Source organism: Mus musculus, chromosome 5 (assembly GCF_000001635.26).
Source record: "Mus musculus strain C57BL/6J chromosome 5, GRCm38.p6 C57BL/6J".
Taxonomy (NCBI): Eukaryota; Metazoa; Chordata; class Mammalia; order Rodentia; family Muridae; genus Mus; species Mus musculus.
The window spans coordinates 30,366,806-30,389,547 of record NC_000071.6 but is presented as its reverse complement, the minus strand read 5'-3'; the positions used below and the strand labels follow the sequence as shown (position 1 = coordinate 30,389,547).

Below are 22,742 nucleotides of genomic sequence, written 5' to 3'. Positions count from 1 at the left end.
TGGCGACTAGAAGTCCTCCTGCTGCCAGGGTCCATGCCATGCACTCAGATGAGATGTCACTCAGGGCGCCAATCTTGGGCCACAGATAGTGGCTGCTGAGAAACACTCTGGGACATTGTCTGGACTCTCAGAACGTGCCTGGGCCTGGTCTTCCATGGGCTGGGAGAGGAGACAGCTCCTGGAAGTTCTTGTCTCAGGGAAGACACAGAGCTGTGAAAGCTGATGCCACACTTAGCATCCCGCATTACAGTTTACAAAGCTCTGTAGCCTATGTACTGCCTTCCTGAGATGTGGCTGTTAGCATCACCGCCACCTTAACGAGGAAGAAACTGGGGCTTCTCCTTCTGTTGGAAAGTGTTTCTCAGAATTCTAAAAATGGATAGGTGCATGAATTAGTATCTTTAATCATAGTCTGGGTCCTCTCATGCTGTCCTTCACAGATTATGCTAAGCCCCAGGCAGCTGCTAAGATGGTGTGTGTGTGTGTGTGTGTGTGTGTGTGAGAGAGAGAGAGAGAGAGAGAGAGAGACAGAGACAGAGACAGAGACAGAGACAGAGACAGAGAGACAGACAGAGCACATATGCAAGCATTCACTTGCTTTGTCTCATCTCCTCCCTGTCCACCATCCGCTCTGCCTCTCCTCCCATCATAATCCTTGCATAGCTCTTGTTCTAAGGACCTAAGAGGCAAAGAGGGTTCTCTAAGCCTGTCAGTGGAGATGACATGCTGCCTGTGCTCATAGGAACTTGCTGCTCCCCGAGGGCGTGCCCCCCGAACGGCAGTGGGCACGGTTCTATGTGAAAATTTACCGAGCAGAGGGACTGCCCCGGATGAACACAAGCCTCATGGCCAACGTGAAGAAGGCGTTCATCGGTGAGAACAAGGACCTCGTCGACCCCTATGTGCAAGTCTTCTTTGCTGGACAAAAGGTACTGGGGATGGAGGTGCTGAAGGCCGGGATGGTGGGCTCGGAGTAAAGGTGAGGGATGGGAGGAAGGGGCAGACCAGGAGGAGTCTGAAACCCCCAGCTGGAAAACACATGCACATATACATGCACACATGCAGGCACACTCGCGCTCACACACACACACACACTGGCACACATAATATGGCTTTTTTCCCACCAGGGCAAAACATCAGTGCAGAAGAGCAGCTATGAGCCGCTATGGAATGAGCAGGTCGTCTTCACAGACTTGTTCCCCCCACTCTGCAAACGCATGAAGGTGCAGATCCGGGACTCTGACAAGGTCAATGATGTGGCCATCGGCACCCACTTCATCGACCTGCGCAAGATTTCCAACGATGGAGACAAAGGTCAGCAGCATAGCATAGCTGTATCCAGAGGAGAATGGGGCATGATGGGAACATGACTGAGGCCCCTTTCCCTCACACCACCTCCGACCCCAGCCAGACAGGGTTTTTAAGGGTTTCATTTGTAGCCCCTGCCTCAAGAAAACAGGGACGTAATAATTCAAAACTCCTGGGAGCTGCCTGGATTTAGCGATTACCTCTGCTGCTTTTGCACCTGTTTCCCCATTGACCAACTGAAAATGAGAGTTTTCATACAGGGAGGTGCACGTGCTCTGTGTATGTGATCTCCATGTCTTTACTGGTAACTGATGAGAACAGTGACACCTGTCTACAGGCCTGTGGAACTGACTGTAACCCAGAATCCAGGAACACAGGGAGACAAAATGCCATTCCCGTGCCCCCTAATACGTCCAGACAGATAGACATGATACCAAGTGACCAGAACAGCAGGCGGAAGAAATAAAGCCTACAGTACAGTTCCATATATAGGAAATACCCAGAAGAAGTGACTCCAGACAGAAAATAGGCTTGTGCATCCAGGAACAAAGACAGGGTGGTCAGAAGCACCTGCTGAGGGGAGTGGGGCTTCTTTAGGGTGGCCACAAGTATGACAGGGTATGACAATGGGCGCACAACATACTGAACATGCATACGATAGCCACTCAAATGTGCACTTTAAATGACAAGTTCTATATATGAACTGTGGCTCATCTGTTTAATGCTTTGTTTACAAAACTAACAAATAATTAAATACAGAAGCTAGGGAAATGGGTCATGAGGATCTGAGCTTAAATACCAGAGCCTATGTTTACGTGTGTGTATGTGTGTGTGTCTGTCTGTCTGTCTGTCTGTCTGTCTGTGTATCAAGGAGTGATGGCACTTGTAAGCCCAGCATTAGGGAGGCAGAAACAGGATCTCTGGGGTTCCTTAAATCCCAGCCAGCCTGGCCAGCTTGCCAAGCTCTAGGCCAATGAGAAACTCTGACTCAAAAAAAAAACCAAAAACCAAAAACAAAAAACAAAAATCTGAGATTGGCCCTCCTATGCACACAGGGCTCCCATACATACACATCATAAATACACACACACATATAATAAATGGTTTTGTTTGTTCGTTCATGTTTTGCCATATAGACCAAGCTGGCCTTGAACTCACAGAGATCTGCCTGCTAGAATTAAACCTGTGTGTCCATATCCAGAATCCGACAAAAATAATTGTTTAAAAGAAAATACACAAAGAAGAGTTAGATTCGCATAAGGCAAGATTTGTTGGCTGAGGCCCAACCAAACCTCAGCATGAGAGAAGAGACTTGTCAAAGACAGAGAGCAAGGCTCCTCTCCAGCCCTGGGGCCTGTTCAGCCCACCATATTCACAGCCCAGGGTGCTTCTGCCTCAAGGAGCTGAGGACCCACAAATAACCAAGGGAACACAGCGAGGAGGGAAGGTCCCCTGAGCAGGAGAGGCATGGAGATGGACATCCTACATTCCGAAGCAGAACAAAACAGGAGAATCCACGTTGAGGTGTTCAGGAAGAACTGGCAGGGGGAAGCAGGACCCTGGCTTTCCCTCCTACACAGGGCCTAGGAAGAAGCCAGAAGGCACTCTGTGTAGGCACAAGTGAGAAAGGCACCCAGCAGACAAATATCCTTGAGCTCAGCACCCAGAAGCCACAAAGACCCCTGCATCCTAGGTGAGCCTGGGATGTGACGGCCTTTCTACCTCTCTCCTCACTGCTTCAGGCTTCCTGCCTACCCTCGGTCCAGCCTGGGTGAACATGTACGGCTCCACGCGCAACTACACACTGCTGGACGAGCACCAGGACTTGAATGAAGGCCTGGGGGAGGGTGTGTCCTTCCGGGCCCGCCTCATGTTGGGACTAGCTGTGGAGATCCTGGACACCTCCAACCCAGAGCTCACCAGCTCCACGGAGGTGCAGGTGGAGCAGGCCACGCCTGTCTCGGAGGTGAGGACAAGGCTGTGTGTCCAGATCCTTCACTCCATCCTCCCCTCACCATGCAGCTGAGTTCTGGTTTTCCCCCATCGCTACCCTGTCCACTCAGAGACCCTCATTTGACCCCTTTGCAAGACCTCAGTCCTCACCTACTGTCGACCTATGCCCTACCAGAGATCCTGTTTTAGCTGCCACCGACCAATGGCACCCCACCTCTGTCTCGCTTCTCAGCCACAGCTGTCCTTGTATCTGCAGAACTAGCCATCCTCTCAGGAACAACTAGGGTTTGAGTCCAGACTGCCTAGCCTCAAAGCTGGGTAGGACACACCCCACCTGTCAGCCAAGAGCCTATCTGTGACATTAGGAACCTGACCCAGGCCTGTGGCTCACAAAAGCTCAGCACTGGGCTTAACTCCCCCACAGAGCTGCACAGGGAGAATGGAAGAATTTTTTCTATTTGGAGCCTTCTTGGAAGCCTCAATGATTGACCGGAAAAATGGGGACAAGCCAATTACCTTTGAGGTGACCATAGGTGAGTGCTGAGACCATAGGGAAGGTTTCATTCAGGCTTCTGGTTGTCAGTGGTGTCACTGTGCCCCAGGCTTCAGAGAGCGGGCTACATTGATGTGTTTCCCACGACTGTCCACAGACATCCACGAAGCAGCCCTGGTTCTTGGGAGTATACTTGACTGTAAGAGAGGTCAATCAGCAATGTGCCAAAGGGTCAGACTGGGACTAGAACGTCAGAAGAAAATAGGGGGAGCTCCCCTGCCATGCCCTGTGGTGGAAGAGAGAGGAGAAATCCAGACTATGCCCTGGGCTGGGCACAGCCATCATCAGAGCCCTCCCTTAGGGATGACATGGAATCTTTCCCTGGGTGGTGTTATCTGAGCCTAGTTCTCTGACTTTACTTCTCCAAGAGAAATACATGGAGGGTGGTGGAGTGAGTGAGGAAAAGACTGCAGGCCTCTTACAAGTTGCTCTTTGTCCAGGAAACTACGGCAATGAAGTCGATGGTATGTCCCGGCCCCTGAGGCCTCGGCCCCGGAAAGAGCCTGGGGATGAAGAAGAGGTAGACCTGATTCAGAACTCCAGTGACGATGAAGGTGACGAAGCCGGGGACCTGGCCTCGGTGTCCTCCACCCCACCTATGCGGCCCCAGATCACGGACAGGTGGGCATCACTTGCCCATCCTCAAGTGGCCTTGGCCCTTACCTCCCAGATCCCTAGACCTCAACCTCTCTCTGCATCCTGCCCGCCCCAGGAACTATTTCCACCTGCCCTACCTGGAGCGCAAGCCCTGCATCTATATCAAGAGCTGGTGGCCTGACCAGAGGCGGCGCCTCTACAATGCCAACATCATGGATCACATTGCTGACAAGCTGGTCAGCAAGGCTGCGGGTGACAGGATCTGGGAGAGGGGGTGCATGTACAACACAGGCTGTCTCTCCAGAGGCTTGTCTTGAAATACAGAAAGGGGAAACCCACAGGGTCCCAGAGCTCTAAGGGTCTACCCCCTCTAGGTCTGGGCTCTCAGAAGCAGCGGGGCAGGCCAGCTACTTCAGGTCTGCACAAGACCTCTCTCCAGTCCTCGGTCCTGCTCTGTCCACCATGGACATAGCTCAGAGTGCTTCTTCCTGAAGAAGCTGAGGACCCATGAATAACCAAGAGTCCCCGTGTCTACAACTGGGGAGTTGGTGGCTCCTTCATAATTTATATAGAATGGTCCATATTACTAGGTTCCTCTTTCCTGAGGTGAATGGGAAAGATCTGGGAGAAGGAGGGCTAAGGCCCAAAGTGCACTTGAAACCCTGCTTCATAGGAAGAAGGCCTGAATGATGTACAGGAGATGATCAAAACGGAGAAGTCCTACCCGGAGCGCCGCCTGCGGGGTGTGCTAGAGGAACTCAGCTGTGGCTGCCAGTGAGACTGATGGAGAGGGCAGGGTGGGACATGGGGACACTCTAGACAGGTCAGGGCAGAGGTGGCTAAGTCCTGGCTCTTCTACCCCTACCCTTCTGCAGCCGCTTCCTCTCCCTCTCGGACAAGGACCAGGGCCGCTCGTCCCGCACCAGGCTGGATCGAGAGCGTCTTAAGTCCTGTATGAGGGAGTTGGTGAGGCCACAGCTGGACCCTGGGACCACGGAAACCAATGAACAGAGAAATCTGTCCTTGAGGTCATGGCTCAAGCTGACACCCAAAGCTGAATGCTCCTCCCACACTCTTCCCAACAGGAGAGCATGGGACAGCAGGCCAAGAGCCTGAGGGCTCAGGTGAAGCGGCACACTGTTCGGGACAAGCTGAGGTCATGCCAGAACTTTCTGCAGAAGCTACGCTTCCTGGCGGATGAGGTATGTGGCCTGAGAAAAGGGCAGCACAGAGAGGCTGTCCCGCTTCTCAGGGAGGCCTCTGCCACTCCGACAGCCCTTGTTGACAAGGTTGAGCAAGCCCAGTGGGAGAGAAAGGAAGACCCAAGACGAGGGTCCTTCCTTTTCACGCCCCCCAGCTTTTCCTCAGCTAGGCCCAGCTCCCAGGAGTGAGGTTCAGCAGGCTCAGGGTACCACTCTAGTGAGGTCCCCTGGCTTGTGCCCTCGGCCCTCCCTCTGCTGCAGCCCCAGCACAGCATTCCTGATGTGTTCATTTGGATGATGAGCAACAACAAACGTATCGCCTATGCCCGCGTGCCTTCCAAAGACCTGCTCTTCTCCATCGTGGAGGAGGAACTGGGCAAGGACTGCGCCAAAGTCAAGACCCTCTTCCTGAAGGTGCTGCGGGGGATGGGCCAAGCTCGAGTGGGTGGGGTGGGTTCCTGTAGCGACTCCGATGAGGCTGGCAAGCCTAAGAGCAGGAGGTGGAGCCCTTAACTAGCAGGTGTTCGGGGGTCTGGAGACCACCTGTCCCCACCTGCCTTCCCCCCTTAGTCTCTCATACCCAGCTCTGTCCGGTGAGGGGGTAGGTGAAGCTCTATCTACCTCTGCCTAAAGCTTCAACACCACCCTGGGCCTCCCTTACCCTGGGAGTCCTGGAAATTCTCAGGCTCTTGGTGACCCTGAGCCTGCCCCTAGCTGCCAGGGAAGAGGGGCTTCGGCTCGGCAGGCTGGACAGTACAGGCCAAGCTGGAGCTCTACCTGTGGCTGGGCCTCAGCAAGCAGCGAAAGGACTTCCTGTGTGGTCTGCCCTGTGGCTTCGAGGAGGTCAAGGCAGCCCAAGGCCTGGGCCTGCATTCCTTTCCGCCCATCAGCCTAGTCTACACCAGTGAGTGAGGCCTCCTGATCCTGGGTGGGCTACTGTCCCAGCTTGTACTCCCAGGGGGGCCACAGGGGCTGCAAGGCATGGCTTAGCCCACCCTTCCCCACAGAGAAGCAAGCCTTCCAGCTCCGAGCACACATGTATCAGGCCCGAAGCCTCTTTGCTGCTGACAGCAGTGGGCTCTCTGATCCCTTTGCCCGTGTCTTCTTCATCAACCAGAGCCAATGCACTGAGGTGAGGACCTGAAGGGGAGGGGACCTGAGGGAGAGGAACCCTGGGCTTTTGGGAGAACTGGGAGGCCAGTACTATTGGCCTGCTAGTTCCCCAGCTCTTCAGAGGAAAGTCCTTCAGGTAATTGGCTAGGGTAGTAGAGGCCAACAGCTTGGACCATGTCCACAAGGCAAGGGAGACCAGCGGGGCACTGGGAATAGACATCACAAAAGGCTTGACTTGGGGATTTCTGGGAAAGTAGGAGAATCGATCATTCCTGCCTGCAGGGTTTCCCAGCATGGGAACAGTGGCTGCCACTTCTTCCCCATCCCTCACCCCATGATCAGGTTCTAAACGAGACACTGTGTCCCACCTGGGACCAGATGCTGGTATTTGACAACCTGGAGCTGTACGGTGAAGCTCACGAGTTACGAGATGATCCCCCCATCATTGTCATTGAAATCTACGACCAGGACAGCATGGTATGGTGGGCACTGGCACCAGTGACCTCTAGCAGACCCTCCCCTTGCAAGTTCCCCACCTACCCCTGAAGCTCTACACAGGCTGCCTGTGTTGGGAAACTGGGCTGCTCATCGAGCTTTCCAGGTGCCTCCTGCCCACCCACCACAGTCTGATCCTTTTCCAGAACCATGAGCCACTTGGGGACCAAGTGCGAACCATGGTGTTTCCCATCTCCTGGATAAACACACTGAGGCCAAATCTTCCAGAGATGTACCAGGAAGCCCTGGTACACCCCACCCTAGGGCTCTGATCCCTCACTATGCTCAGTCACAATCAGGGGCCATCTCCCTGCTTTCCATGGAGATTCTAGAGTGGAGAGGAAAGATCAGGAGAGGCCAACGCTGCCTACAAGCCAACCCAACTGTTGGGGTGCCCAAGGGAACCCTAGAGTTTTGTTGTGTTAGGGCAAAGCCGACTTCATGGGCCGGACCTTCGCCAAGCCCCTGGTGAAGATGGCAGATGAAGCATACTGCCCACCTCGCTTCCCGCCGCAGCTTGAGTACTACCAGATCTACCGAGGCAGTGCCACTGCCGGAGACCTACTGGCTGCCTTCGAGCTGCTGCAGGTCAGGGGGCAGGCAAAGGGGGACAGGGCTGGGAGTCGGATCTCAGGGGGCCTTATGCTCTCTGGCCTGCCTATTCTCATGACACCAACTCACTGGGGGAGGGACCCCTCTCCCTGGGCTCGCCACTGAGATTTATGACCTCATTCCTCAGATTGGGCCATCAGGGAAGGCTGACCTGCCACCCATCAATGGCCCAGTGGACATGGACAGAGGGCCCATCATGCCTGTGCCCGTGGGAATCCGGCCAGTGCTCAGCAAGTACCGAGTGGAGGTGCGTGAGGGCTCCATGCCCCTCCCTGCCCTGCCTGTAACCTTCGCCCAAGTCACCCGGTCCTCTCCCTTTTGCTCCACGAAGCACCATGAGTGCCCATTCTGTGAGCCGTCAAACTCCTAGTCCCATAGGGATGCCTCTCAGTTTCAGAAAAAGATACGGAGGGCCCAGAGTGGAGGGGACTTGTCCAAGATCACTCCTTAGTGACAGCAGCACTGACACGGGCCCCAGCCCAGGCTAGTGCTATCCTGCTCTGACAGAGTCGCATCACTGAGCCCAGAGCCATTCTAGGCCCTCTGCCTTCCATTGTGATCCCTACCCTCAAAGACCCTTACCTCGGTTTCCTCAGGACATTCGCCTCATGCAGTCTCCTGACACCGTCCTCACTGTGCCTGCCATACCAGTCTAGCTTCTCCTCCCACCCGGTTCCCCCCAGACACCCTCCCCAGCCACCACTGGCTCCCCTTACAGAACCACCCTCCCCCTACAATCAGGTGCTGTTCTGGGGCCTGAGGGACCTAAAGAGGGTGAACCTGGCCCAGGTGGACCGACCACGGGTGGACATCGAGTGTGCAGGAAAGGGGGTACAATCCTCCCTGATTCACAATTATAAGAAGAACCCCAACTTCAACACGCTGGTCAAGTGGTTTGAAGTGGTGAGTGTAGGAGCTGACAGATCCGGGCGGGGCTAGGTGTGACCAGTGTGGTTTACCTTAGCCGGAGCCTCCTCAGCCCCTTTCTCTGAGACGTAGACTGCAAAAATGTCACCACTACCCGTCAGGACCTCCCGGAGAATGAGCTCCTGCACCCACCCTTGAACATCCGAGTGGTAGATTGCCGGGCCTTTGGACGATACACCCTGGTGGGTTCCCACGCAGTCAGCTCACTGAGGCGCTTCATCTACCGACCTCCAGACCGCTCAGCCCCCAACTGGAACACCACAGGTATGGCCTTTACCTAAAGCCCAGGCCTGGCTCTATTTGGCTTCTTGAAGGGCCTCGCCTCCAGGTCTAGCCTCAGTTCTGCTGTCTGGATGCACAATGACCCACCCTTCCCTCTAACTCATTTCCCTTCCTCACGCCCATCTTGTTCTTCTACATGTCCTGTCCCTCCTCTGCCCTGAGAGACTTCCAGAGGAGTCCACTGAAGATCACGCTCTTCCTGCCTTACTTCATGCCTCTCACTGTAACTCTGTTCCTCCTCTCTGTCTGTCTGTCTGTCTGTCTCTGTCCAGTCAGGCTGCTCCGGGGCTGCCACAGGCTGCGCAATGGGGGCCCCTCTTCTCGCCCCACAGGGGAGGTTGTAGTAAGCATGGAGCCTGAGGAGCCAGTTAAGAAGCTGGAGACCATGGTGAAACTGGATGCGGTAAGGCGAGGGGCTGGCCCAATGCTGGTCGGGACACACGGGCACAGGTAGCACTGGCGAGCCGGGCAGGCCTGTCCTGAGAGTGCAGCCCTGTCTTGTCTCTCTGTGTACTTTTCAAAAGCCAACCTTGATCACATAGCACTGTCTGGAGGCAGGGTACTAGGGGCTCGGGAAGCAGATGATGTGTACAGGCAAGCCGTGGAACTGTAATGGTTAGAGGTGACGACCTGCGGCATTTCACTTCAGAAACGAGCCCCTAGGTGATGGACTGCTTGTGAGACAGGTATCTTTTGGACAGGGCCATTTTCCATGCCAAGTGCTGCCTCAAGTTGGCCCTTGGTCACATTAGCCAGGTGACCTGCTCTTCTGAATGTGAATGCCTTATAGGCAAGAGCAAGGGGCCCCCAGCCGTGTGTACTCTCCTGCCGCCTGCCCTTTGCGGGCGGGGGTGGGGGGGGTGGGGGGGGTTACTGCCTGCCCCCTCCATTAGTTCTCAGTGGCTAACCCTGCCCTCTCTCCTTGGTTCCTTCCCTCTGCAGACTTCTGATGCTGTGGTCAAGGTGGATGTGGTAAGTGTGGGAATCCTGCAAGGGCTTTTGGGTAAAATAACCATTCCCTGACACCAATGCTAGGCCAGAAGGACCTTCATGGACCCAGCCATCCTTCTCTGAGTGCCAGTCCTGCCTTGGCCTGTGGCTCCTCCCACAAAGCCTTGCCATTGGTGGACTCACAGCAGTATGGGTCAGGGATGGTACTTTCTGGGGTCAGATGGCCGCAGTGGATAGGAATCATTCAGGGTCCTGGGAAAGGATCGAGTGTAGGAAAGCCGACGGGATGGTCAACCTGGCCAACCCTCAGGCTGAAGATGAGAAGGAAAGGAAGAAGAAGAAAAAGAAAGGCCCGTCAGAGGAGCCAGAGGAGGAAGAGCCCGATGAGAGCATGCTGGATTGGTGGTCCAAGTACTTCGCCTCCATCGACACAATGAAGGAGGTGAGGCCTGGGCGGGGCCTGGGGATAAGGAGGAAAGGAGGGGGTGGGCTGCAGCTGAACCAGCTAGACATCCACCTCCTCTCCAGCTCTTCCCCTAACCCTCAGAGTCAGCTCGGCAGCTCTCCCTTCAGACTCCTCCCTCCTCCGGTTGATGGGCAGTTCACCTCCTGGCTTAGTCCCTCTCTTGTCAGCCACGTGTTCCACAAAGAGCTCTGACATTTTCATGATGAGCCAGATACCATACTAGATGCTGTGTGAGCCCAAAGATAGGTGCCACAAAGGCCCTGGGCAGCTCCAGCCTTGTGACTAGAAGCTGAAGACGCCACGGGCTATGGAGACATCAAGACCTGGGAAGTCAGGAAAGCCCCTTCGTGTTTTGGCAGCAACTTCGACAACATGAGACCTCTGGAACTGACTTGGAAGAGAAGGAAGAGATGGAAAGCGCTGAGGGTGAGGCCTGGCCCCCAGCATCTGGACCCCTAGGTCCTTGCACCCATGACAATACCTGCTTCTTCAGCCCTGGCCTGGGCTCCAAGGAACAGGCTAAGGGCTGCTACAGTAGGTCACTCTGATCAGTTCAGCAACCATAGCAGCCGGCAGACATGGAGATCAATAGAACACCTGAGCTGGAAGGGACCTAGCTTGTTCCACATTTTACATAACCTTTTCCATGGGACTACACTGATACTATTCTGAAAGGAAAGAGGAATCTGGGGTCAGATCTGACTAGAAATGTTGGTTTATGTGAGTTCCTTCAGAGCACGACTTCTCAGAGCCTTTTTTTGCCCTATTGTGATACAAGTGTGTGTCTCTTTGTGTGTGTTTATGTGTATGTGCATGTCTGTCTGTCTGTGTGTGTATGTGTGTCTGTCTCTCTGTGTGTATGAGTGTGTATATCTCTGTATCTCTATGTGTATCTGTGTGTATGTGTCAGAATATATATGAATGTATGTCTCTGTGTGTGTCTGTGTTTCTGTATATGTATGTCTCTGTGTGTCTGGGTATGTATGTCTTTGTGTGTCTGTGTGTGTGTGCCTGTGTCTGTGTGTGTACCTGTGTCTATGTGTGTCTGTTTGTGTGTCTGTATGAGACTGTGTGTCTGTGTGTGTGTCTGTGTGCATCTGTGTGTCTGTGTGTCTGTCTATATGTCTATGTGTGTCTGTGTGTGTGACTGTCTGTCTGTGTGTGTCTCTATATCTGAGTATGTGACTGTGTGTCTATGTATCTGTGTGTGACTGTGTGTCTGTGGGTGTCTGTGGTGACTGTGTGTATGAGCCTGTGTGTCTATGTGTGTGTATGTCTGTGAGTCTGTGTGTGTGCATATTGTGTGGGAACATCAGTGCCTGTGTACCACATCATGCACTCAGAGCTCAGAGGATAACTCCCCGTGCTAGTCCTCATCCTCCATCTTGTTTGAAACAGGCTCTCGCTGTCTCTGTGTACACCAGGCTAGGTGGCCTCATTGCCGCTATGTACACCAGGCTAGGTGGCCTCACTGCTGCTGTGTACACCAGGCTAGGTGGCCTCACTGCCTCTATGTACACCAGGCTAGGTGGCCCGGGAGCTTCCAGGGACTCTCCTGTCTCTACCTCCTATCTCCCCATAGGTGTTCTGGGATCATACACACTGACACTAACTTTTACATGAATTCCGGGGTTCAAACTCAGGTCCTCACACTCAGGTAGCTAGTTATTCCACCCTCTGAGCCATCTCCCCAAGCACTGGTGTTATCAATTTTTCAAAGAAAATACTATATAAATGATTTCCTCGTTTTGTCTACGCATGACAATAGCACTTAGGCCTGGGGTTCCACAGGATTCCGCTTGGGAACACTAGTAGGAAGCAGCCTTGTTAACATAAACCTAGAGAACCAGGGCAGCAGGCAGAGGACCGAGCAGCCACGGGTGCCTGACTCCAGATCCAACTCCTCCCCTGCTCTCTCTGTCTGTGCCCCTGTCTCAGGCATGACCTGCTATCTGCAGCTCCTTGTGGAATGCATTGAGACTCCAAAGTTAAATGGGAAAAGGGTGGTGGAGCTGGGTCTGGGGCTCAGGCCCTTCCTGCTCTGGCCCTTCCTGCCCTACACTGCCCTGGGTTGACTAGGGCTTCCTTTTCTACTTTGGGCCAGGCCTGAAGGGACCAATGAAGAGCAAGGAGAAGTCCAGAGCTGCAAAGGAGGAGAAAAAGAAGAAAAACCAGAGCCCTGGCCCTGGCCAGGGATCGGAGGCTCCTGAGAAGAAGAAAGCCAAGATCGATGAGCTTAAGGTGAGGGCCTGGGAGTAGGCCTTGTCCAGATGATGGGTGGGAGGCAGAAGATGGGGCAGGATGCTGGCCTGAGGCCTGACAGCCTGTCCTACCCAGGTGTACCCCAAGGAGCTGGAATCGGAGTTTGACAGCTTTGAGGACTGGCTGCACACCTTCAACCTGTTGAGGGGCAAGACGGGAGATGATGAGGATGGCTCCACAGAGGAGGAGCGCATAGTAGGCCGATTCAAGGTCAGGCAAGGAGCATGACCCAGCCATTGACCCCACAAGCTCATTTCCTTACATCCCTCCCCACTGCCTCTGAAATCCTACACTGTCCATGGTCCAGCAGCTGAAGTGTTAAGGCCTGGTCACAGCACGTACCTGCGCCCTTGGCTAGCTGGCCCTGTCCTGGTGAATCTGCAGCCTGACAGCCCCACCCTGTGCCTTGCTCCAGGGCTCCCTCTGTGTGTACAAAGTGCCACTCCCAGAAGATGTATCTCGAGAAGCTGGCTATGATCCCACCTATGGAATGTTCCAGGGCATCCCAAGCAATGACCCCATCAATGTGCTGGTCCGAATCTATGTGGTCCGGGTAAGGCTCCCTTTGCATCCCCTCCCTGCAGGCCTCCAGGCCGCCTGCTGGAGGGACTGCTTCAAGACATTAGAAGAATCCACTGGCTTAGTCCCCATATTTCTAGAGAGGAAAGTCAGCCCTGGCGACAAGAGGCAGCAACTTCCCTAGTACCACCCAGTGAGACTTCTGTCTCTAACCCAATGCCTCTGTCCCCACTTCTCAACATCATGGGACCCTCAGGAGTGGGGTGAGGGCACCCATGAGTCTGCTTAGGCACCACTTACCCTGCCTAGGCCACAGACCTGCACCCGGCCGACATCAATGGCAAAGCTGACCCCTATATTGCCATCAAGTTAGGCAAGACCGACATCCGAGACAAGGAGAACTACATCTCCAAGCAGCTCAACCCTGTGTTTGGGAAGTAAGGCCTCAAGCTGCCCTCTCTGCCCCCCTGGCCCTCCGTCCAGTCCTCACTCCTTGCCCATCTCAAGCTGTACCCCCTTCCTAACACCCCCTCCATCAGGTCCTTTGACATTGAGGCCTCCTTCCCCATGGAGTCCATGTTGACAGTGGCCGTGTACGACTGGGATCTGGTGGGCACTGATGACCTCATCGGAGAAACCAAGATTGACCTGGAAAACCGCTTCTACAGCAAGCATCGCGCCACCTGCGGCATCGCACAGACCTATTCCATGTGCGAGGACAGAGTGGGGCCGGTCGCTGGGAGGGGCTGGGGACAGACTGGTGACAGGGGTTGGGAAGGGACTGGATGTCTGCTGCACAGCTGCATCTTAACACTAAGACAAGACTCCAGGTGGTAATTTGGAAAGGTAAACATGCCAGGGTTTCAGTCAGGTGTGTGCCTTCACTTCACACTGAGTGCAGCTTCAGGAGCCAGGCCTGACTACTCCACGATACCATACAGACGGGATTCCATGACAAAGGAGTCAGAATGGGGAAAGAAGAAAGGAATGGGACAGGGCAGTGGATAAAGAAAGCCCTTAGAGGATCTGGGAAGGTCTCTGCCTTGGTCAAGTCCCCTCCTTCTCTGGTTACCTGATGCCTCACAAGAGCCCTGGGGGGGGGGGGGCGTTGGTTGGGAAGCACTCGATGTCAAAGACAAAGACAAAGTAGAAGGACCAGCCCCCAGCAGCCCTAGTATCTTGGGTGAAGCTGCTGGAGGCTCATTGCTGGTGTCAGCAACGGCCAGTTGTGGAAGAGTAGCCAGAAGGATCTGGGATGTCCCAGCCTGAAAGGCTTCACGCCTGTGTGTCTTCTCCCACCCACAGACATGGCTACAATATCTGGAGGGACCCCATGAAGCCCAGCCAGATCCTGACACGCCTCTGTAAAGAGGGCAAAGTGGACGGCCCCCACTTTGGTCCCCATGGGAGAGTGAGGGTTGCCAACCGTGTCTTCACGGGGCCTTCAGAAATAGAGGATGAGAATGGTAAGGGACATTGGAAGCAGCTGACTGGCCCTCCTCCGGGGCCTTCGGTGGGGCTTCAGAGAGCCACACTTCTCTATGGGGGACTTCTAGATGTCCTCTAGTGACCCTGTGCTCTGTGCCCCCTCCAGTCTGCCCAGCCCCTGCCCTCACACCTTCTCTTGTATCTCACACACTATCTCCCCTCTTTCTCTCTCATTCATCTCCATGGGTGGGGAAAATAACCCATTTTACAGAAGAGCAAACTGAGACCGAACAAGTTCCAGTTTGGTGACTTGACCAAACTCACGTATCTCTACAGAGGCAGAGCAATGGTGTAGGCCCAGGTCTCTCAGACTTCAAGCCCCACCCCATCCCCTACCCACCCTGTTCCTCTCTGTCCGTGAGGCACTTCCCAGAGGCTGGAGAAGGGTCTGTGCTGGAGTACTTACACCTCCACAGAAGGGGTTTCTCCTCCTTGGTCCCTCCCTTTCACAACACATCAGGGGTCTCTGTTCAACTTCCCTAAGCCTGGTAAGTGGGGGTCATGGGTCTCTCTGGAGCCAGAGGTGTAGCTGAGACCTTGGCCCTCCTCAGTGTCTGTCTCCCTAGCAATAAAACAAAGGTAAGGTAGACTCGGGGCTTTGTCACAGCTCAGAGCTTTGTTCTCCTAAGCCCATGGCCCCCATCTAGAGCCCCTGGTTCTGAAGAGGCCAGGTGTATGCACCTGATCCACTGGACTTCACAGGTCAGAGGAAGCCCACAGATGAGCACGTGGCACTGTCTGCTCTGAGACACTGGGAGGACATCCCCCGGGTGGGCTGCCGCCTTGTGCCGGAACACGTGGAGACCAGGCCGCTGCTCAACCCTGACAAGCCAGGCATTGAGCAGGTGATGTGCACACGGCTGCAATCCTAAGGATAGAAATGGGGTTCACAATATTCCCTGTGTCCCCTCTGTATGCCCACATACCGCCCCACTGGGGCCAACTTGAATGGCAAGAGTGGTTCTGAGACCCACATGAGACTGTTGGCTCCCCACCCCAGAAGCTGTCCCCGGCTATTGGTGACATTATAAGACATCCTAGCATCCAAAGCTAGAAACTGATGGCATGCACTTTTAGCTAGGCCAGGAGCAGAAGGAAAAAACGTCACTCAGACATCTGTCACACCCCTCTCTTCCTCAGGGCCGCCTGGAGCTGTGGGTGGACATGTTCCCCATGGACATGCCAGCCCCTGGGACACCTCTGGATATATCCCCCAGGAAACCCAAGAAGTGAGCTGCCTGGGCACGGGCACCATCCCCTCACCCTGTCCCATCTACTTCCCACCACAGCCTAGACTGTCCTTCAGGCAGAAGGCAGCCTGGATTAGTCACTACTCCAGGGCCTCAGGTGTGACCAGACCTGCTCTAAGTGGGGCACTACCTGCTCTGCCCACAGTGAATGTGATGACCCACACCCCGGCACCCTCTTCCACATCATAGTATCCCCCTCACAAAGACATAGCCACCCCTCAAAGCCACCTGCACTCACAACTCTCCCCTCTCCTCTCCCCTCCTCTCCCCTCCTCTCCCCTCCTCTCCCCTCCTCTCCCTCTCCCCGCCTCTCCCTCTCCCCACCTCTCCCTCTCTCCCTCTCCCCTCTCCCCTCTCCCCTCCTCTCCCCTCTCCCCTCTCCCCTCCTCTCCCCTCCTCTCCCCTCTCCCCCTTCCCCTCCCCCTCCCCCTCCTCCCCCCCCTCTGTCTCTCTCTCTCACACACACACACACACACACTCCTACTACAGGCACGCAGAAGAACCTATCAGAGCCTATTCTGTACCACTCTCACATTTTACCAGCCTTTCTTCTGGGTGACTGCCTGAAAAACACCAGAGATGGTAGGGTGGAGGGAGCTCCCCGATGTGGAGCTAAGCCACCTGCCTCACCTAGGCAGTCTTGGCTCCTGGAACTGAGTATCACACTGAATAAGGTGTCAGGGTGGTCACTGCCCGTTCCGTATTACCAGTCCCTGGGTTTGGGGCCAACCTCTGGGCGTACAAAGCTATCTGTGTTCTTGTTTTCCAACCCTGATGTTGCCGTCCTCAATTTCTTAATGACAGTCCTGGGGGTTGAACCTACAGTCTCGTGCATACTAGGCAAATACTCTAGCCCTGAGCTACCTCTTGTTTCTTGAGGATTTTTAACCTGGGATTGGGGCCAGTGTTTCCATTTTACTCTGGCCACAAGCAAATGGTGCAGCCAGCTCTGCCTGTAGCAACCTCCAGCCTGAGGCTATTAGCCTTCTGTTCCAGGCTTGATCACAAAGGGGTAAACCCAGCTCTGTTCCAGAGAACCACATTCCCACCCATGAACCTCACGCATAATGGTTGAAATGTAACCACCTCATTTGTAGTTTCAACTGAAACTCAAAGGGAACATCCTCTTTGAGGATGAGGACATAAAGAAACCCAGAGTCCGTGGGCTTCCACTTTGGGCCACTGGGCTTCACTCAGAACTTCTTAGAAATAGAGCACCACTCCTGCCTTTAGACACACATGGACAGACTATGCTCCCTGCCTCATGGTAGCAGCCCCCCTGCATGGGGACAACTGTGCATGGCCACGCTCCTCTTCTTCCTCCCATATTAGCCCCACAACCCAGGAGTGTTCATGGGTGTCTGCTCCAGACTGGCTGGTTTCCCCCGAGGAACCCTGTTGTTTGACCCACCAGGACACGACTGGACAGAAACCTCCCTCTAGTCTCCTCCCCAACTCTCCCAGCCCACTCAAGACTACCAGGGCTTCTCTTGCTAGCACATAAGAGACCCTGATCTGTCCCCAGAACCTGGGACAAGCCCTACCCCAGGCTGCTGATGGGCTTCCCTACCCGTCCAGGTACGAGCTGCGGGTCATCGTGTGGAACACAGACGAGGTGGTCCTGGAAGACGATGATTTCTTCACGGGAGAGAAGTCCAGTGACATTTTTGTGAGGGGGTGGGTGACAGTCACAGACTGAGCTGGGCATGTCCGCTTTTCTGGGAGAAGGGGATCCTGGGGTGGGAAGGGACCCTCGCGGTGTGGCCACAGAGCTGGAGCAGGTGACTCCTCCCAGCAGGTGGCTGAAGGGCCAGCAGGAGGACAAACAGGACACAGATGTCCACTATCACTCCCTCACGGGGGAGGGCAACTTCAACTGGAGATACCTCTTCCCCTTCGACTACCTAGCGGCCGAAGAGAAGATCGTTATGTCCAAAAAGGAGTCTATGTTCTCCTGGGATGAGACGGAGTACAAGATCCCTGCGCGGCTCACCCTGCAGATCTGGGACGCTGACCACTTCTCGGCTGACGACTTCCTGGGTGCAGAGCAGAGACAGGCCTAGGGCCCAGAGCTGAGGGGCAGGGGTGGGTGGGCTGAGTCCATGGGAGGGGTCACCTAGTCCTCAGAGCCAGAGATAGCAAATGGGAATCTTGCCTCTCCAAGAATCTTCCCAGTTGCTTGTTGGGGTCATAACGGGAACAGCCAGGTGTAGTGGGTACACCAGGTAGTCGAGGTAATTACTGATGGGAAACCAGCAAGAATCTCTAAGGAGGCAGATTTCCCTGGGTCTCAGATTGCACCAAACTCTATCTGCATCTGTAAGCCTGGGTTTGGTAAGACTTCAGTGGATGCACTATAGCCAGGATGAAGATGTCTAGCTAAGCGAGGGCCTGAGCAAAACAAAAGTGGGAGTGGAAAAGAAGGAAGCGGGACAGTCCCCACCCCTGCCACGCCCACCCGAGACTGACTCCGATACGATGTTGCCACAGGGGCTATCGAGCTGGACCTGAACCGGTTCCCGAGGGGCGCTAAGACAGCCAAGCAGTGCACCATGGAGATGGCCACCGGGGAGGTGGACGTACCCCTGGTTTCCATCTTTAAACAGAAACGTGTCAAAGGCTGGTGGCCCCTCCTGGCCCGCAATGAGAATGATGAGTTTGAGCTCACAGTGGGTACCACTTCCTGCTTGGGATCCGACCCACAGGGGCCAGGCTGGGATACCTAGCCCTGTGGGTCAGACACTGGAACTCTTCTGTTCTTTCCTTCAGGGCAAAGTGGAGGCGGAGCTACACCTACTCACGGCAGAGGAGGCAGAGAAGAACCCTGTGGGCCTGGCTCGCAATGAACCTGATCCCCTAGAAAAACCCAAGTGAGTACCCGCCTGCCTAGACCCCAATTACACCACACCACGGGAGCCGAAAAGAGAAGAGGGCCCAGACCCTTCTGGTCTTCTTGCCCTTACTTCAGAGGCAACTACTTTGTTCCCTCCTGGCCCACAGACCCATCATGGGCTTCAACCCTTCAACCCTTCCTTCAACCCCGAAGCTACCTCTTCCCTCTGAACCAAAAGAAGCTCATCTTCAAAGAAAGCTGTTGCTTTCCCAGGAAGCCCAGCCCCCAAGTCTGACAGTGGTATGGGTTCTTCCTAGTTTTTGACAAAGGCAATGCAAGCACTCCAAAGGTGGCCAGACTTGGTGCCAGAAACTCCTGCTTGGTGGAGGTCTCTCACCAAACCCCTTCCCACTCTCCTGCTATTTCCCTGTGCTTGTCTGCTCTTCCCAATGCTCCAGTCGGCCGGACACAAGCTTCATCTGGTTCTTGAACCCTCTCAAGTCTGCCCGCTACTTCCTGTGGCATACCTACCGCTGGCTACTCCTCAAATTCCTGCTGCTCTTCCTCCTGCTGCTGCTCTTCGCCCTGTTTCTCTACTCTCTGCCTGGCTACCTGGCCAAGAAGATCCTTGGGGCCTGAGCCCTGCAGTCGCCTAGGCCTGGTACTTCTTCCTTCTGCCTTTGGACAAGGGCGGGCCAGCACATGGGACACACTCAACAGACACACATAAAGTTCATATGTGTACACACAGTGCACACGCATGCAGAAGTGCACACACGCACATAAGCATACACAGAATACAAGCACATATGTGCATCCACATAAACATGTATTGCAAACTTTCGAACTTTAAATGTAGTCATACTCTCATCAGAACCAGAAATGACTCTTTTATAATTTTTATATTATTGGGACAGAGAAGTGACATAGCTTGTCCAAGGCCACCTGGCTAGGTGGCCCTGGGTCTCCAGCCTAGGTGCCAAAGTGCCAGTCTAGTGTCCACCGGCTGCAGCAGTGTTATTCTCGGACTCTACTCCAGTTCCACAAGCAAGAGGAAGCTGAGACGTGGGCGGGGTGGCACAGGGGGCAGGGTTTGTCTAGGGTTGGCAAGCTGTTCTGAAACAGTTCCTCCTTGTGTAAGAGGCCTCCTTGAGTACAGCTGGCTCCTACCCCCAGGGAAATTGTTCCACCAGGGAAAACAGTTAAGCTGACATCAGCCTAGGACCGTGTCCCTGCAGGCTTTGAGATTCACCAGCATGTTCTCAGTTCACTGCTTCCCTAGGTCCAGAAAGTAGGAATTCCTGTTAAAGCATCTTACAAACGAAGAAACTAAGACTCAAGGGACTCTAACCTGCCCACAATATCTGGGGATAGAAACTCAGGCAACTTGGACCCACATCCCTCCCCTGATCCCCCTCTTACAATGGGGTTATGGCCCACATCCTCTGAAAGATGATGGGACAGTTGTTGGGAAAGTATATCCAGAGGCTAGGGAGATAGCTCAGTCAAAAGTGCTTGCAACACAAGCCTGAGGACCCCAGGTCAAGTCCCTAGCACTCACAAAAAAGCTAGGGCACGGTTGTACCTGAGCCTGTGACCCCAGCACTGTTGGAAGTAAACATTGGAGGATGTCTGGGGCTTCCTGGGCCCAGATTAGCTCCAGATCAGTGAGAGACCCTAGCTTAAGTAGAGTTCTACAGCCTCTCTCTGACCTCCTATGCGTGCACAGGTGTGGGCTCTGGCATGCACACGCATCCAACACTTTAATTTGATATTGTGACATTTTATGGGGCCTGCTGATCTTGTGACACAAACTGCAGACAGTAGAGGCTGACAAGGGGACCTTACCAAGGAACTCTGCAGAAGGCAGAGCAGGTTAGCCCCTTGATGGCGGGCAAGTTGTGGAGAGTGAGGCACGGCGCTCAAGCTGCACAAACGTTTGCTGAGGACATTATCTGTGGGTTTATCATAAAGGGAGGGTTTGATGGCCAGGGATGGGGCTCAGTGGGTAGAATATTTTTGCAGCATTAGTGAAGCCTTGGGTTCAATGGCCCGGGCTACATATGCCAGTGGTAATGAGGCATGCCTAGAACCCAGCTCTCAGCCGGTTAGAAGCAGGCAGATAAGAAGTCAAAAGCCATCCTTGGCTACATGGTGAATAAAAGACCAGCCTAGGCTAATTGAGACCATGTCCCAAAAAAGGAAGGAAGGAAGGAGGGGAGAGAGGGAGGAAGGAAGGAAGGAAGGAAGGAAGGGAGGGAGGGAGGGAGGGAGGGAGGGAGGGAGGGGGGGAGGGAGGGAGGGGGGGAGGGAGGGGGGGGGAGGGAGGGAAGTTGAGCAATTCTGATTTCCTGAGAATATGGGGAGACAGAAGCCTGCATGATGTACAGGCGATCTCAGGAAGGACGTGTGTGGCCTGTAATACCAGGGTCTGCCTCAATTCATCATTGCAAGCAATCGGGGCTGAGTCCCTGACAAATCTGCCACCTAGGCTCAGGGCAGAGCTGGCACAGTGAGGTCTCCCCGAGAAGACAGGATCTAGAAGCTGGCAATCTGATACTAGATAAGGGCTCCACCCTGGCTCTAGCACTCACTATGGAAAGACAGAAAGATGGGAGACGTGTGTGGGTGTGTGGGTGTATGGGTGGATGGTGCTGGTTATCTGACCAGCCCCTCCTGTCTTCTCCCCACCCTAGCCGGCCTGACACGGCATTCGTCTGGTTCCTGAACCCACTCAAATCTATCAAGTACCTCATCTGCACCCGGTACAAGTGGCTGATCATCAAGATCGTGCTGGCGCTGCTGGGGCTGCTCATGCTGGCCCTCTTCCTTTACAGCCTCCCAGGCTACATGGTCAAGAAGCTCCTAGGGGCCTGAAGTGTGCCCCACCCCAGCCCGCTCCAGCATCCCTCCAGGGGCTGCTGCGTATTTTGCCTTCCCTCACCTGGACTCTCTCCCAACTCCCTGAGGAGCCCTCCCACGCCTGCCAGCCTTGAGCAAGACACCTGCTTGCTGGACTTCATCCCCACCCCACACCCAAACTGTTGCTTGCCTGATCTTGTCCCAGGCCTGCCTGGGGTTTGGGGCACAGTTGGCCTCCAAAACCAGATACCCTCTTGTCTAAAGTACCAGGTTCCTCTGCCCAACCCCAAGAGTGGTAGTGGCCCAACCCTCCCTGTGCTTTCCAAATCTTGTCTTAAGGCACCAGTGAAATTAACCAAGAAACGCGGAGCAATGCCCAAGGCTCTGATGAGTAGGAACACGTGGAAAGCACCAGGAATGCCAGCAGAGGCGAGGCGGCACACCTCTCTGCAGAGCATCCAGGCCGAGCGGCGGGCAGCGGCCAGCTGCTTCTGCGCATGCTCTCCTCTTGGCTCTGCTTCTTTCTCACAGTCACAGTCACTTCACAGCTTAGCCTTGGGCTTCCCATCACTTCCAGGGGTGCCTCTGCCTTGGCCAGTGTGTGTCAGCTAGTACACAAGCTCCAAGTGTGAATCAGGTGTACTGGCCGTCCTGAAGACTGACTGCCCTGTCCTTCCTGCCGACAGCCACACCCGAGTGTACACTTAAAGCGGTGCCCTTCTGCCTCTGTGGGCCTGCTGGCTGCTGTTCCTTTCTTGAGTGTGATTTTTTTTTTCTCTCCCTCAATAAAATAAATCAAACTCTGAGACAGAAGTGGAGCAGGGAAGAATAGGTTTGGGGTGTGGGAAGGAATGGTAAAACTCTTGTGGGTAACATCTTGTGAAGGGGCATTTAAGGTGGGCCTCAGGCACAGGACTGCCAGCCTCAGCTGTGCCCAGAGGGCACACCATGGTGGACCCAGGGGCCCCAAAGCATGGAGAACTTCCTTCAGTCTGGGGACGATGTGAAGTTATACGATTCCAAAGCCTCCACCCACAGTGACTGGCACCTTCCCAAGGACAGGAAGGGA

General features: G+C 54.5%; 1 protein-coding gene across 13 annotated transcripts in view; it reads left to right on the top strand.

The window, feature by feature from the left end:
• Otof (otoferlin) overlaps nucleotides 1–22,482 on the top strand; it is a 95,665-nt gene extending 73,183 nt beyond the window's left edge. For 2 of the 13 annotated variants that reach the window (NM_001313767.1, NM_001100395.1), the window contains 34 exons: nucleotides 743–929; nucleotides 1,128–1,314; nucleotides 3,051–3,274; nucleotides 3,686–3,794; nucleotides 4,255–4,435; nucleotides 4,527–4,647; nucleotides 5,085–5,185; nucleotides 5,287–5,377; nucleotides 5,497–5,613; nucleotides 5,875–6,027; nucleotides 6,328–6,517; nucleotides 6,621–6,745; nucleotides 7,069–7,203; nucleotides 7,648–7,809; nucleotides 7,961–8,080; nucleotides 8,575–8,736; nucleotides 8,862–9,024; nucleotides 9,375–9,445; nucleotides 9,985–10,014; nucleotides 10,304–10,435; nucleotides 10,819–10,885; nucleotides 12,564–12,700; nucleotides 12,797–12,931; nucleotides 13,137–13,274; nucleotides 13,550–13,677; nucleotides 13,780–13,950; nucleotides 14,546–14,706; nucleotides 15,431–15,573; nucleotides 15,869–15,957; nucleotides 17,557–17,655; nucleotides 17,777–18,018; nucleotides 18,469–18,647; nucleotides 18,748–18,848; nucleotides 21,508–22,482. In NM_001313767.1, coding sequence (NP_001300696.1) covers nucleotides 743–929; nucleotides 1,128–1,314; nucleotides 3,051–3,274; nucleotides 3,686–3,794; nucleotides 4,255–4,435; nucleotides 4,527–4,647; nucleotides 5,085–5,185; nucleotides 5,287–5,377; nucleotides 5,497–5,613; nucleotides 5,875–6,027; nucleotides 6,328–6,517; nucleotides 6,621–6,745; nucleotides 7,069–7,203; nucleotides 7,648–7,809; nucleotides 7,961–8,080; nucleotides 8,575–8,736; nucleotides 8,862–9,024; nucleotides 9,375–9,445; nucleotides 9,985–10,014; nucleotides 10,304–10,435; nucleotides 10,819–10,885; nucleotides 12,564–12,700; nucleotides 12,797–12,931; nucleotides 13,137–13,274; nucleotides 13,550–13,677; nucleotides 13,780–13,950; nucleotides 14,546–14,706; nucleotides 15,431–15,573; nucleotides 15,869–15,957; nucleotides 17,557–17,655; nucleotides 17,777–18,018; nucleotides 18,469–18,647; nucleotides 18,748–18,848; nucleotides 21,508–21,688 — 4,732 coding nt within the window. In that variant the 3' untranslated portion in view covers nucleotides 21,689–22,482. Of the gene's footprint in view, nucleotides 1–742; nucleotides 930–1,127; nucleotides 1,315–3,050; nucleotides 3,275–3,685; nucleotides 3,795–4,254; nucleotides 4,436–4,526; nucleotides 4,648–5,084; nucleotides 5,186–5,286; nucleotides 5,378–5,496; nucleotides 5,614–5,874; nucleotides 6,028–6,327; nucleotides 6,518–6,620; nucleotides 6,746–7,068; nucleotides 7,204–7,647; nucleotides 7,810–7,960; nucleotides 8,081–8,574; nucleotides 8,737–8,812; nucleotides 9,025–9,314; nucleotides 9,446–9,984; nucleotides 10,047–10,303; nucleotides 10,436–10,818; nucleotides 10,886–12,563; nucleotides 12,701–12,796; nucleotides 12,932–13,136; nucleotides 13,275–13,549; nucleotides 13,678–13,779; nucleotides 13,951–14,545; nucleotides 14,707–15,430; nucleotides 15,574–15,868; nucleotides 15,958–17,556; nucleotides 17,656–17,776; nucleotides 18,019–18,468; nucleotides 18,648–18,747; nucleotides 18,849–18,978; nucleotides 19,688–21,507 lie in introns of those variants that run through there. The other 11 variants (XR_001784761.2, NM_001286421.1, NM_031875.2 and 8 more) reach the window with 11 other exon arrangements.
• Nucleotides 22,483–22,742: the final 260 nt, after the last annotated feature.